General features: G+C 39.7%; 1 protein-coding gene across 4 annotated transcripts in view; it reads left to right on the forward strand.

Annotated features, from left to right (window-relative positions):
- The window catches only part of CNOT4 (CCR4-NOT transcription complex subunit 4), a 159,600-nt gene extending 147,883 nt beyond the window's left edge, over nucleotides 1-11,717 (forward strand). For 2 of the 4 annotated variants that reach the window (XM_047762983.1, XM_047762984.1), the window contains exons 11-12: nucleotides 9,419-9,631; nucleotides 10,316-11,717. In XM_047762983.1, coding sequence (XP_047618939.1) covers nucleotides 9,419-9,631; nucleotides 10,316-10,617 — 515 coding nt within the window. In that variant the 3' untranslated portion in view covers nucleotides 10,618-11,717. The remainder of the gene's footprint in view (nucleotides 1-9,418; nucleotides 9,632-10,315) is intronic. The other 2 variants (XM_047762985.1, XM_047762986.1) reach the window with 1 other exon arrangement.
- The last annotated feature ends 3,080 nt before the right edge of the window (nucleotides 11,718-14,797 follow it).

A 14,797-nucleotide genomic window follows, 5' to 3' on the forward strand; every position in this document is an offset into this window, starting at 1 on the left:
CTTTCTCTCCATATCTCCTCCAGCATTTAGTATTTGTAGACTTTTTAATAATGGCCATTGAAATCTGCTTGAGGTTGTTCCTCATGGTAGTTTGGTTTGCGTTTCTCTAATAATTAGCAATGACAAGCATTTTTCATGTGCCTATTGGCCATTTATGTATTTTCTTTGGAGAAATGTCTATTTGGGTCTTCTGCCCATTTTTGATTAAGTTGTTTATTTTGTTGTTGTTGAGTTGTATGAGCTGCTTGTGTATTTTGGAAATTAAGCCCTTACAGATGGCATCATTTGCAAATATTTTCTCCAAATCCGTAGGTTGTCTTTTCTTTTTGTTTATGGTTACAAGCTATGCAAAAGCTTGTACGTTTGATTGGATCCTATTTGTTTACTTTTGGTTTTATTTGTATTGCCTTGAGAGACCATTCTTTGCATCTTAAAGTCCTAAAATTACATCAAATACTCTTAGGGCCTCTGTTATATTCACAATAGTCAACCATTTCTTTGATGGTCAAAAGTCCAGAGTAAATTTGCCTTCCTCTTTCCACCTTGGGAAAGAGGAGTGCTCAGGAAGTGAATTTCATTAAGTTTGTTTTCTTCTAGCAGATTTACATGTCAGACTGGTTGACATCCTCCATATCTCTGCAGTTTCATGATTTGCTTTGATGAAATCATAGTCTAGTGGATTTCTCCATCTCCTGGATGATAGACTCCCTTGTCTTTGTATGCCTTGTATGTAATTATTAACGGCTTCTGTTCATAATTCACACTTTGTGCTCACTTACTTTCCTCCAAGCTTTTAGTTTTAGATTTTATAGATTTCGTAATATTAGATCTTTGTCCCTCCTTACTGCTTAGATCTGTTGCTTGTATATTCTGGCCCAGGTTCCATCTAATCCAGTCTGTACTGTTTCTGAGAATGTATTTATCCTCTACATTAACTGTTAAGTTACTTTTTCTTCATTCTCTATACAGCTTTATGTATAGGCTTTCTTCCATAGGTATTTTTCCCTGTTTTTTAAACACCTTGATGTTTTCCTGGTTCTCATTAGATGATCTGATTCTCCCTTGAAACAAATGTGTGGATCTTTAGGAACATTCTAGAAAAGTACACATTGTGCAACATACATGTACTTATATTGTGCAAAGTTCCTACTGTATTTTGTGATTAGCTACTTCTGTTGCTCCCTGTTCTGTGTAGAAAGCCTTTTCCCTTTTCTGTATCAGCTTCTCTTCCCCATTTATCTAGCTTGCAGAAGGCAGAATTGTTCATTTTCTTCTTTGTGCCCCACAGGGCTTTGTTCGTACCAGAACAGCATGTGTTATCACATGACATAGTAGTTTAGACATATCTGCCCGCCTCTTCTCTCAGTGCATGAGATCTGCCAGGACCAGCACTTGGGTGGTAGTGGGTTTGGTGATGAGAACAAACTCCTTGAAATCAGACTTTTGATTACTGACGTCAACACTTTTTAACTGTATAACCATTGGTACATTTTTTAAACTACCAGAGTCTCCTCATTTGTAAAATGAAACCTACTACTTCGCTCATTGGATTGTTGGTACTAAAGTAATCACATACATAAAGTGCAAAGTTAGTGAATGAATAGTGTCTAGAGTAGAAAACGGGTAGAATGTAGCTAATAGACCTGTTTACTGTCCTGTACATGTAATACTAGAATATCTTTTCTAAAAAGCATTCTTTATTTAAATGATTTTTGGTGCATCAGATTTTAAAAATTGTATTTGCTTGTATTTCGACGTCTCAAGCACTACTGAGAACATAGCACTTTTGGGCCCCCCAGATTTAGCTGATTCCTGCTTGCAGAAAGATGTGTGTCTCTTTTGAGAGAACAGCTTGATTCATAGCATTATAAGATATTAACTGAGTAGACTTTTTTGGGGAAAGTGGTTTTTCAGCTCCTCTCAAGCTGGATATTTGATTCAGCAGATGTCTTGAAGCACATCAAGTTTCTAAGACACTGAGCCGTGTGCTCAAGACTGTACAAAATAACCTCTTACAGGCCTTTCAGTAGAGTTCTGAGAGCAGATGAGAGTACACTGGCCGTCCCAGCACAGGCTGCTGCCAGGTGAGTGCGGTTACAGACCACAGCGCTGTCATCTCGCATGGCCTGAGTAAAGATTTGGACTTTTGGCAGATTGAGAAAAATTAATTGAAGAGATTGGGAAAGCACTCTAGACAAGGAAAAAGGCAGGAAGTAAGCCTTAGTCGTATTTAGCTAATCCTCAAGGCCTCTTGTTTTCCTGTTTATGTCATTTCTATTTCCTTCTGCTAGCGGGAATAAATTTTGACTGTTTTTTTGTTAATACTTTACGTTCTTCTGTTCTCAGAACTCTTTTTCATTTGAGTTCTTAGAATTTTTCACTTAGTTTAATCTCTGCTTTCAGATCTGTTAAAACTGTTAAGAGTTTGTGCTCCAGCAGATCTGCTCTGAAGTTAGTGTTCTGTCTTGCTTTTAATAATAAGAAAAATCCTAGAAATTTGAGGGTCTGTTCTTTTTGTTTAAATAGAGTAAATTCTTTCATAAACTGATATTATAAATCTGCTCCAAAGAAAATATTCATGTAGTAGTCATTTTCCCTGAAAGTTTTTTTGAAGTAATTTTTATGGCTGCCCTAATGTATAGTATGTCTATAACATGAAGGCTTTCTTCTTAAATTTTAAGTTTTGATAGAAGAAATTTTGTGTCTCCTTTAAGGGTTTGGTTTTACATATTGGTCAAGCATAATTCACTTATATTTGAGTTGCTTAGAGATATGTTGAAGTTTGAGAAAGTTTAGGATTTCTTGGAATCATAAACTGATGGACATGGACTTCATCTCCAAACTCATAGGCAATTATATCTAACAGGGCTGGGGAGTGTGTGGAGAGAGGTTTAGAGTGGCCGAGACAGGCTGTACTGTGTGTCCTTCTAAAAATGCTTGAAAATTTGAGAGTCTTAGCTGGCAAGGGTTAACCGTAATGGGACCTAGATTTCTGATGTACAACCCCTTGTACCAAGAAAGATTTGTTTCAGTAAATAACCTATCTACTGCCTCTGACTTTGAACTGTAAAGGATAGCCATGAAGAAAAGGAAGATAAAAGTTTTTCGGAAAACAAGATCGGGTTGCAGATTGAGGCTTTGGGGGGTGACCATTAGATAACAATTAAAAACTGAAGAGCAGAATAAGCTCTGTTAGGAATACTTTGTGACTGGGACTCTCAATGACCATTCCCCAGTTGGGGTAGTTTTGCCTGCTAACAGAAATTTAACTTGAAATAAGAGGCCTCTGGCCCTAGGGTCTGGAGTTGAGAATGGAGTAGCCTAAGATCGGGGCCCAATATGTGGGCCACCTGTCCCTGCCCAAACATGAAAGTGGAGAAATTGGTGCACTTGTGAATTTAGTTACATCCAACTGGTTTAATTAATAATGCCTGTGTGTTTATAATGAAAAGACCTGGCAGAACGGGTACCAAAAAAAGAAGGTAGAGGCAAGAATTCCAAGAGGAGACAAAATCCTGAGCTAGTAGTATGAATTGTATTAGTGGAAGCAAAATTTTGGAATGGCTTTTTTTTGGGGGGGGGATCCCCTTAAGTATGTTTTATCTCACAGTGTTGTCATTATACATAGCTCCTCTGTCTTCACTCTTCACAGCAGATCTTGTTTTTCAGAGATCTTACTTGCTTCCCTAAAATGTGGAACGGCTGAAATCGGAAGGTGGGAGGGGATGTATTGTCCTGCTGCCCTTTCCCTTTGAAGTGGCTTTGCCATCTGAAATCACTTTGAAATTTTTCTTTTAGGTGAAGATTTTTTGCAAACTAGAAAAACTCATTGGCTTGTCACCAGTGACAATTTATCATAAGGAGCAGATTTTCCCACAGTCTTGCTCTCTGTAGCAAAATTTTACGTTGTATAATAATATATTGCAGTTAATCTGAGGAACAGAAAGAAATCATTTGGCTGCTATAATGTGTGCTCTTGCCTAAACCATTCATCTTTTCCTGCTTTATGATTTTCTGTGAAAGGCCTGATGTCAGAACACAGCTTAATTTTATTTTACAATATATTCATTATAAAACACACCTTTATCTATATGTATTTCCTCGTAAGTAGTTGGACTCATTTAGTGTTACATGAAAACACTGAAGATAGTCACCCTGTCGGTTTTTCAGGCTCAGGGCATCTGTGTAGTAACTGAACTCCATGAATGACTGACTCCAACTCTTCCTTACCCACCAGCACGTTTCCACATGTGTGCCTGACTAGCCTCTCTTTTTACTAAACTTTTGTAGTGTTTATTAATCATGGCATTTCTCCTATTGCTTTTTCAGATTGTCATTGTTGAACATTTCCCACATTTGTCTCACCATCTAGACTTTAAGCTCCCTGAAAACAAGAGTCATGGTTTAAGTGCCTTGTCTTCCTTGCACACCGTAGGCACTCATTAAATAGTTGCTTTGGCTTTCATCTTGGCAGTCTTTAACACATACGTTTTACAATAATTCTGTTGTGGCTATTGTTGCTAAAAACTAGACTTGTCAGCTTGCTTAGTGTGCGATGATCGACTTGTTACAGACTGGGTGTTAGGCTACCAGCAGACTGGCAGACTTTTAATCATAGTTTATTCTTCAGTAAAATGTGTTCTGAGCCAGGTAAACTGAAGTATACTGATATTTTTACATAATGGAATGAGAGTGTGGTGTATGGCATCTTGAAAGTACCTTAAAATCTGCCTTTGAGTTCTAGTAAGAAAAATAAAACTACCACAAACAACTTGACCTGCTCTCCTGTCTTCAAATTACTTAGAACCAAAAGTAGTGGGTTTGGTACATATTTGAAAACTATAAAATTCATTTTTAACATCATAAAACATTTAAACACATGAGCAGTCCTTTAAAATAGATAATCCTTCTCTAATGTACTATTACTAATTAAATACTTTAAAAATAAAATTAGTATCATTTACTATAAAATGTTTAGTCAATTGACCCTCGTTGTAGTCTACTTGTGGAGTGTCTAAAGTGCTTTCCTGTATTTATTTGTCTTTGCACTGTCTGGTGGTGAGAAGGCTTAGTGGTTAGACCGACTATGTAGTACGTTCCTAGGAGGCGACTCTCGTGCACAGAGCCAATTTCTGGCCCGTAAGATATCTTCTTACTCAAGCTTTTTGGAAACGTTACTATCTGTTCAATATTAAGTACTGGGAAAAAATTGTTGCGAGGCATTTATCAAGTGATAAATGTGCTTCATATTGCTTTCCCTTCTCTTACTGTGTTTTATCCAGTGAGAGAGGAAAACAGATGTTGCTCTTACTTATGAAGTCAAGTCCTGGGATATTAACAGTCTTGCTTATATGCTCAAGGTTATATGAATTATCAGTGTGGAGTTGCCTTGAACAGTCCGTCAGCAGTTTTCAGCCCAGTGTTTTCTCCATTAGACCTACTGACTTGCACATAGTGAATTGTACTCCAGCGTGAAGTCCTATATAAAGGGAAATGAAGTTACATGAGGTTACATCCAGGTGTTGTCCTGTCCTGGGACTATTTGAAAGAAATGCGTGTCTGAGTGGAACTATTTAGAGCCCTAGAAACAAATGAATAACCTTTCTGTGGATCAGGTACAATTTGCCCCCCCCTCACCCCAGTAATCACTTGACAATGTCTGGAGACATTTTTCATTGTTAAAATTAGATGTCGGTGTGTGTGCGTGTGTGCGTGCATCCAGCAATGCTGCTAAACATCCTACAGTGCCTAGAACAAGAAATGAATTATGTAGTCCAGTACATGAATAGTGCTGAGGTTAATCACCGCTGTTATGTGTATTGTAAGGAATGGAATTATCAGAAGCCCTCTCAGTGAGGCAGGGCGGGGGGTGGCGGGGGAGTGGGCAGGGGAGGTAAAGGAGGTGATTTCAAGTGTGGCTGGATTGAGAGCTATTTTGCTGGGAATTAGGATTTATCTGATTTCTTTTTTCTCACTCCTCCTTTGTGCTAACACTTGGCACAGCAGTAGTGGAGAAAACAGTGAAGAAAACTTGTCTCGGAGTTCTCTTGTGGTGCAGCAGGTTAAGGATCAAGTGTTGTCACTGCAGCGGCTCTGGTCACTGCCGTGGCGTGGGTTCGATCCCTCGCCTGGAAACTTTCACATGCTGCAGGCATGGCCAAAAGAGAGAGTGCGAACTTTTCTTCTTGGTGTCTGCTTAGAGTAGTGGTCCCCATTCCAAGACCTAACGATGTCAGTCCACTTCCTTGTGATACTTGCAGCTTCACTGTAAACATCCATGCTTTCAGGCTCCCAAGATGTCTAGGCACATGGCTTTGTTTTTTGGCAAGACTGTAAGAATTACAAACTAGCTAATTTATTTCCCAAGGTATCTTACAATTATAGCACAACTGGGAGGATCCAAATTTCTCACTATTTTGTATCATGGGCTTCTGTGAATATCTTTGGTTAACGTATTCTTACTTGATTTCATTAGCCTAAAACCTGGGAAACAAATGTCTTTTTAAAAAATAGATGTTATTTTTTTTTAGAGCAGTCTGAAGTTCCCAGAAAAATTGAGTGGAGAGTTCTCATATATCCTGCCTGTGAACAAATGTCCTTTGATTTTATTGTAATGCTAATTTTCAAATAAACTTTATATAAATGCAAATGTTATTCTGTTAATGCAAAAGTAAAGCTTCCTTAGTTCTAGTTCTCACTAGATGTAAAGCAAAAAATGGGTCTTACTGAGTTACTTTTTTTTTTTCCTTTTTCCCTGTGCATTAGGAGAAGGAGGCTCAAATCATCTGTCTAAGCTTCTTGTTGACTTTGGCCACTGGAGTTCAAGAGCATTAAACTTCCTTAAAATTTTCCCATGTAGGAGTACTTGCTGTGGTGCAGTGGGTTAAGGATCTGGTATTGCTGTAGCTGTGGTGTAGGTCGCAGCTGCAGCTCAGATCTGATCTCTCACCCAGGAACTTCCATATGCTGTGGGTGTGGCCGAAAAAAAGATTCCCATGTAGTTGTACATCATCTTTTTATATGGGGGCATTTTACTTCCCTCCTAGGAAGTTTTCCTTGTTTAGAGTTCAGTTTCTGGTTCAGTGAAAACCATCTTAACGTGCTCAGTCTGACATCGTGACTACTTTAAAGCTTGGAATGTGCGGTAGCCGCCAAACCTTCTGTACCTGAGGGCATTCTAGGACTTTGTCAGTGTGGTATTATTAATGCCTCATGCAGTTGGAGCGGGGGAAAGTGATGCTTGAGTTGTTGATTAGAGGGTTTTCGCCTTGGCTGCGAAGTCTAGTTTGTTCCATCAGCAAATCTCTCTCTATGCTGTTAATCATGCCTACTGGACATATTAGAATGTTTCTGTGTTTCTTTGTTGCTTCCTTTTCATTATGGGTCTCACATGCCCATGAGTTTTGCCTTAAACATTTAACCTATTAAAAAGTGTGAATCAGGGAGTTCCTGTCGTGGCTCAGTAGTTAATGAATCCAACTGGGAACCGTAAGGTTGCAGGTTCAATCCCTGGCCTTGCTCAGTGGGTTAAGGATCCATCGCTTCTGTGAGCTGTGGTGTAGGTTGCAGATGTGGCTCGGTGTAGGCTGGCAGCTGCAGCTCTGATTAGACCCCTAGCCTGGGAACCTCCATATGCCGAGGGTGTAGCCCTAGAAGAGACGGAAAAAAAAAAAAATCAGGGAGATTCCTGGTGGCTCAGTGGGTTAAGGGTTCAGTGTTGTCACTGCTGTGACTCTGGTTACTGCTGTGGCATGGTTGAACGCTGGCCCAGAAACTTCTGCCTGCCGTGGGTACGTCCAAAAATGTCAATCAGTACTCTATGCAAATGTAAAATAAATAGTCTATACAAGAACAAGAGCTTGGTGTTACTAAGAAAATAACTCAGCTAGAGTCTGGGTTCAAGTCCTGACTATATACGTTATGTGACTTGGGCACGTTATTCTAGAGTCTTTTGCTTTGTCTGTTAAACGCAGGTCATTCCCTCCTCCTCTGCCTACCTCACACCGTGAGGATCAAATGAAATGATTGACTGTGAGAGTGCTTTGTGACTTGTACAACACAATGCACATGTCAGGTAGGATGCAAATAGAGGGTTGAGCTTTAGGAAATTACACTGATTGTAAAGTAGAAGTCAGTTTGAAGAATTTATTTTCCTCTCTGTTGACTTGTCTGTATGGTGTACGTTGCCTTTTCTTCATCTCAGTAAATTCCAAGATGACTTTTGTTGCATTTGGTTATAGTTTTTTGTCTTTATAAATAATGTCAGTAGGGCTGAAAGCTTCACTTGCTTAAACATGATGTAATTTGATACAGATTAGTGATTGATGCAAAGGAAACATAAAAAGAAAACTCTAAGTTCACGAAAAGGCAGACTGAATCTGCTAGATTGTCATCGTCATCATCAGTGGTGATTGCTCATCAGTTCTGTAGAAACAGAAGTAATTTTCTGTGCTCTTCTCAAAAACTGCAGTTGGGTAGTTTGACCTACATTCCTTTTTTCAATAAAACAATTATTCTAAGTAGTAGTTACACTTTACCCTCCGCCCCCCCCCCCAACCAATTAGTTATATACCATGTGGATTCTGGATGGTAGTAGATCAAGTGAGTTTAGTCATAATTTATGAAAAACCTTTTTATGTTGATAGCGTCTTATCACATTGGATGCTATTCAGAAATAGAAGCAGAGAACTAACTGTAGGACTGCAGGATTTGTGTTTTAAATGATTAGTAGAATTGTAAGAATAGAATAGGCGGACTGCTGGAAATGATTCCATCTGAAAGGTAGCTTTGCCCTTGCCTCCTTGTCCTTTGTGACTAATGGAAAAACACTGCTTTCAAACTCAAAACCTATTCATTGCTGCCTTTCTCCTCTGAAATACATGACCCGTTTTATAATCAGGAAGAACTTAATTATTTTTCTTTTTCTATTGGCTTATGTTTATTCTTCATAAAATGACTTTCATTTAATGGGCTCAGAAATAAGCTCCTATATTGAACTTACAGGCTTGTGCTTTTTTTTTTTTTTTTTTTATAGCATAAATCAGCTTGGCTGGCTAAATGCCCCACTAACTGAAACTTCATAATGTAGCTAAAACTAAATTGTGTTCTGGAGCATTGAGTCTTTAAACTGGATAATTGACTTATAAATGCAGAATGGTGAAGAGGCTGTAAGAAGGAAAAGCAGCTCCCTCTCCTGATTCTTGAGCAAGATTTTCCTCACTCATTTCAGAGGCTCTGAGCTCACGAGCAAATTCTTAACCAAGTTTATCTTGCTAGGACAACCCATTTTAAATGCTCAGTAAAGAAAGAATAATTCTTCTCCCACGTAACCACTAAAGAACAACATATGTTTCTAACGTCAGCTTTTTATTTTTTTTATCTTTTATTTTTTTTTTTTTTTTGTTGGTAAATCTCCCAGACAACAGCAGTTCTGTAGAGAGTTTAAGTATGAAGGAGTGGCAGGACGGGCTAAGGGCACTTCTACCCAACATTAACATCAACTTTGGTGGACTGCCCAATTCTTCTTCCCCCTCCAACGCCAACCACAGTGCACCAACGTCCAACACTGCCACCACCGACAGCCTGAGTTGGGACAGCCCTGGCAGCTGGACAGACCCAGCCATCATCACAGGTAACTTTCTCCCTCCTTCAGCTCCACTGACTGCCATCAGCTTGGTTTTTAGCCCAGATTAACTAAGAACAGAGGTCTCTTCAAAGTAATCTTCTTTTCCCAGAGCCACACGTGTGTGGTAGCTGGTTTCGTTCTCCGGGGTCACATAGCCTCAGTTCACTCTGTTGGCCTAGTTGTGTAATAAGGCCTTTGGTACCTAGACTGCTGCTTTTGGTGTAAGTAGGTGCTAACATCTGACAGCATGTGCGTATTTTGTTGGTCTCAAGGAAGAAAGGATCTGACTTATCCTCTTAAAGGAACATACTCCACGTTAAAAAATAAAGCTCTCTATTATAAGGCTATCTTGTTTATGTATCCCTACTAGAGAAGGAGAAGCCCACTTGGGAAATAACATCGTACAATCCTGGGGACTCATTTTTGCAACTGCGTCTGTGACACTGGGGGACAATTTGTATAGTCGAAGAGGAGGCATGGGTTTGTGTGACAATAAATTGTGGTCTTTGTGGGTGGAAGATAAAAGGAACATAAGATTAAGAAGGTCTTATTTGGAAGGAGTTAAAATTGTAATTTCTTCTCTGTCTTTTTGGGTAAGCGTTATCACCTTAAATTTGTGTGTGTTTGACGAATTCCTTCCTTTCTGCACAAACTCACCACTTTCCCTCTTGTTTTCTTTTCTCTCCTTAGGTATTCCAGCATCTTCAGGAAACAGTTTAGACTCTCTTCAAGATGACAATCCTCCACACTGGCTAAAATCCCTTCAGGCCCTCACAGAGATGGACGGCCCCAGTGCTGCTCCCTCACAAACCCACCACAGCGCCCCCTTCAGCACACAGATCCCTCTGCACAGAGCCAGTTGGAACCCCTACCCACCTCCTTCAAATCCTTCCAGCTTCCACTCCCCGCCCCCGGGCTTTCAGACAGCCTTCAGACCCCCCAGCAAAACCCCCACAGATTTACTACAGAGTTCAACACTGGACCGCCATTAGGGAAGGAGGAGAATTCATGAGAAAATGCAGGATTTGTCCCACCCTGTTTTCTCCCTCTCAGCCCACCCACAGCTCCCTTCTCATCTCTTATGTTCTGAAGAATCCAGTTCCTGATCAATTTTTTTTCTCCTTACCCCCAGATGCAATGCGATCACAGGGTCATTACCATCCTTTTTTTTTTTTTTTTTTAATTGTAAAAGTTTCTGTTGATCCCGCATTTGAGTGACACTGTTGAATGTTTTCTAAAAATGCCTTTTCAAGGAGGAAAAAAGAAATCAAAGGGCAGTCTCGATACTTAGAAAATTACTATTTGTCTGTTGCGCATAATAATGACATAATCTGCTTAGCAGAAAATGACGATTAATCTATAGGAAAGGTGAAGTAAATGCATTATCAACTGCAGAAGTTTGAAAACCAGGTTAATTAAAATGAGATTGCTAAACGCATGGGGGAAAGCAGTGGTCCTGGCATCCATCTTGTATTCAGCTTATCACTATTGCAAGGGAAATGCTTTTAATTTAATTTAATTTTTAATTCTTTTGACAAGTTGATGGAGAGGACTTGGTTGTGTTGTTAAGCAAAAGATTGTATTGGAAGTTGATGGAAAGACAAATTGATCAGTCGTAGTAACTGGCCTATTGCTAAAGAGTTTATGAGGAAGAGAGAAGTGACTTTTTAAAGGAGAAAAAATTTTGACTTTAGATTTAAAGTAAATTCAAAAAATTTTTTTAAAGCATTCACAGGTTTAATACCTCTGCATAATATAAGAGCTGAAGTATAAGTGATTTCTTCAATCTTTCTCCTCTGTCAGAATCTTTTTTTATTTTCTCTTAAATTCACCTGACTGAAGGCACTCTAAGATAGCACTGCTCTGGGGCCATCTGATCACCATCAGGAGCAAATCTCTGACCTCCTTGCCTGCAGCTTTTACTTAACCCTGTAGTTTCTGGACGTTTGTGCAGTATTGAAAAGACAGGAGAAAAGAAAACAGAAACCTGGTTATAACCTGATGCTAAAACTAAAAAAAAAAAAAGGAAATGTACCTCTTTCTTCAGAATTAAAACTAAAATCTTAAATAAAACAAAAAACTTGATGATGACCTTTGGCTTGTTCTTGTTTTTGTTCTTGCATTTTATTGCATGTGAATTTTAAAACATTCTGTGGGAACGATCATCCAGTGTTTCCACTGACTTTACATCTTCAGCAGTAGGGAAGATGACTTAAAAGAAGAAATTAGGGATAAAATTCATTTTATTATCAGTTGTTGCCATCTTTGAAAAGATCAGCCCAACTTACCCTCAACAGTTCCTCTTCCAGTGGCTTTCAGGAGAAGATACTTCTCTGTGCTGTTGTGTTTTGCAGACCAGATCTTCCCAGCTGAGGAGCCTCGTGTGCCACGAAGGAGCAGATAGGCTGTGCTGTGCTTGGGATGGTGGTTGTCTCGGGGAGACCTGGCAGCCAGGGTGCCACCCGAGTAGCAGCACATGAGAGTGCCAGGATGGGGGAGGGCTCAGGAAGCACAGAGGTAGGAAACCCACAGAGAAACCTTTCATGACCAGCCAGCCATTCTAGGGAGAAGTGACTGATGGAGAGGTGATCGCCCCACTGACCAAAAGAGGGCGCAAGATTGCTGGGAGCCTGTACCATTTGGGTTGCGTTCAGACGTCTGAAGCTGGCGTTAACATATTTTCAGCTACATCCATGAGAAAAGGATCTTTGTAGGATGAATTAAGTAGGTCTTTTAGATCTTATATTCTGTGCTTTTAGATTGATTTTTCTCCTTCTTACCCTTACTCTGTACTTCAATTTGCTACCCAAAAAAAGTTCTTAATGTAGAAAGTAGTTTTTAAAAAATTTAAAGCAGATTGTCTCAAATGTCATCACAAATAGATGTTGACTAGATGAATAGCAAAGTATTTTGTTTTGTTTTTTGTTTTTCAAAAAGTAACTAAGGAGTTCCCCATCATGGCGCAGCGGAAACAAATCCATCTAGGAACCATGAGGTTGCAGGTTGGATCCCTGGCCTCACTCAGTGGATTAAGGATCTGGCGTTGGTATGAGCTGTGGTGTAGGTCATAGACGCGGCTCGGATCCTGCATCGCTCTGGCTGTGGCTGTGGCTCCGATTGGACCCCTAGCCTGGGAACCTCCATATGCTGTGTGTGTGGCCCTAAAAAGCAAAAAAAAAAAAAAAAAAAAAAAGTAACGGAAGTGTTGCTGAGCTAGAGAGGAGGAGACTGTAGACGGTAGGCTTTCTTTGGACTGTAGGCTTTGCTTCTATCTGAATCTTCATATTGTACCTCAAAGTGGTGTCAGGTATCAGTGATTTATAATGAAGGCTTTAGGGGGCGGGGGGGTTGGATATTCCTGACATTGGTATATCAATAAAAATGTGAAAGGAGGGAAATTCTACTTGGCATAGCTGTGATTGTGTGTATGTTTAATGAATCATACATACACATGGCTTTCTAAAACAGGTATCATTTAAAGAATAATAAAACAATAAAAACTGTGTGCTACCGCCCAAGTTAAAAATAGAATCTGCAATATCTTTAAAGATCTATCTGCCCCTTTCCAATTTTATTTCCTTTTCTAGGTTTTTAAAATCTGATGACTTGTGTACTTCAATTCTGGGAATTTTTTTTGATTCGCTTTACTAGTTGAATTTCTTGTAATTATTTTCACTGTCATCCCCTTCTAAAAAATCCCATTGTTTAAATATCAGACCTTGTGGACTTTCTCCTTTTCTTTTTTCCAATTTCCCATATCTGTCTTTTGCTCTTCCTTCTTTGGAAGTTTTATCTCAGCGTTCTTTGTAGTTTTATTCTCCTTGCATTGTTTCTGTTTCTCCAAATTGGTTTTTAATCTGTTTGCTTCGATCTTTATCTTCCATATTAGAGACTTCTCAGATCCCTAGTAATCCTTGATAGATATCATGCATATCTTTTTAGTGTTATGCTCATGCATAGGAAATTTTGTAAACATGAAGACATGCCAACTTTAAACTTAACAGTTGGAAGATCTGGATGGGCTCTATGATAGGCCATCCCTACTGTCAGTGTCTTTGGGCTTTTTTCCCTGGGATTGTCAGATTATGAGGAAGAGTCTTATAATGACTGGCCTAGAGGGTGAGATTTGACTGCCAGAACTGTAGTGATGGTCTCTGTATGCCCTAGGAATATATTAATTCCTGTTTGGAGTCCTTTTCTCTCCAGAGATTGTTTCCAAATATCTGCCCACTTAGGAGATGTCTGGTTGCACTATGGCGTGGAGGTGGGGAGTGAATCGAGGGAAGTAACGTCTTCAAACAGCTTTCTCAGTAATCTTTATTTTAGCCCCACCCTGCACATTTTATCCTCAGTCCAGGGGTACCTGGCGCTGTCCGTGTCTGTGCCCTTGAGGATTCTGTGGTATAAATGGTTCTGAGTCTCAGCTTTCCCCACTGTTGTCTTGAAGCTTCTCAGATCAGCTGCGTTCTCAACCCTCTGCTTTCCAGGTCACCAGGTTTCGTTCTGTTGTTTGCTCTCAGGGTCTCCCTGCTGCTTTCTTTACTCTAACTTTAGTAGACCTTTAGGGAGAACTGAAGTGAAGTATGTAGGTTTCATTTACCATCTTAGTCCAGACTTGTGCTCTGATTTTATAAACTTAATAGGCATAGTTTGTCAGGCAGTCAGGTAGAGGGAGCGTCTCGCTATTGGCCAGCGAGCACTCGATCAGCACGTTTGAATATCCTTTGGTTGGACTGGCACCTGCCACGTGTTTGTTTTGTTGATCTGGAAGTGGTTTCTCTCTTTTTAACATCCTCTTCCAGTGAAGTTCTTTTGACTTATGGTCAGTAGTTTGTTTTCCAAAAGCTCATCCTACAGGGGATTATTTTAATGGTTAAAATTTTAGTCTAGATGTTCAAGGCCACATTTTGCTACAGTTTTAGGGGATGTTGCAAGTCTACTGTGGGTCATATTCTAGGCTACGGTGAGTTAGAGCAGATCTAGACATTGCAGAGGGGGAAGGAATAGCCTGTCCTCAACTATATGTGAATTGTATTTTGCAAACAGGTAGTAAGCGTCAACAGTTTACTACCTGTTTGCAAGGACTGTGCTGTGACAGCTGATACAGAGCGGGATGCAGTTAGTGATCTCTGCCACCCCTTGCCTGCATTTGAAGACATGCCATACGTTGCA

Source organism: Phacochoerus africanus, chromosome 16, assembly GCF_016906955.1.
Source record: "Phacochoerus africanus isolate WHEZ1 chromosome 16, ROS_Pafr_v1, whole genome shotgun sequence".
NCBI classification, from domain to species: Eukaryota; Metazoa; Chordata; class Mammalia; order Artiodactyla; family Suidae; genus Phacochoerus; species Phacochoerus africanus.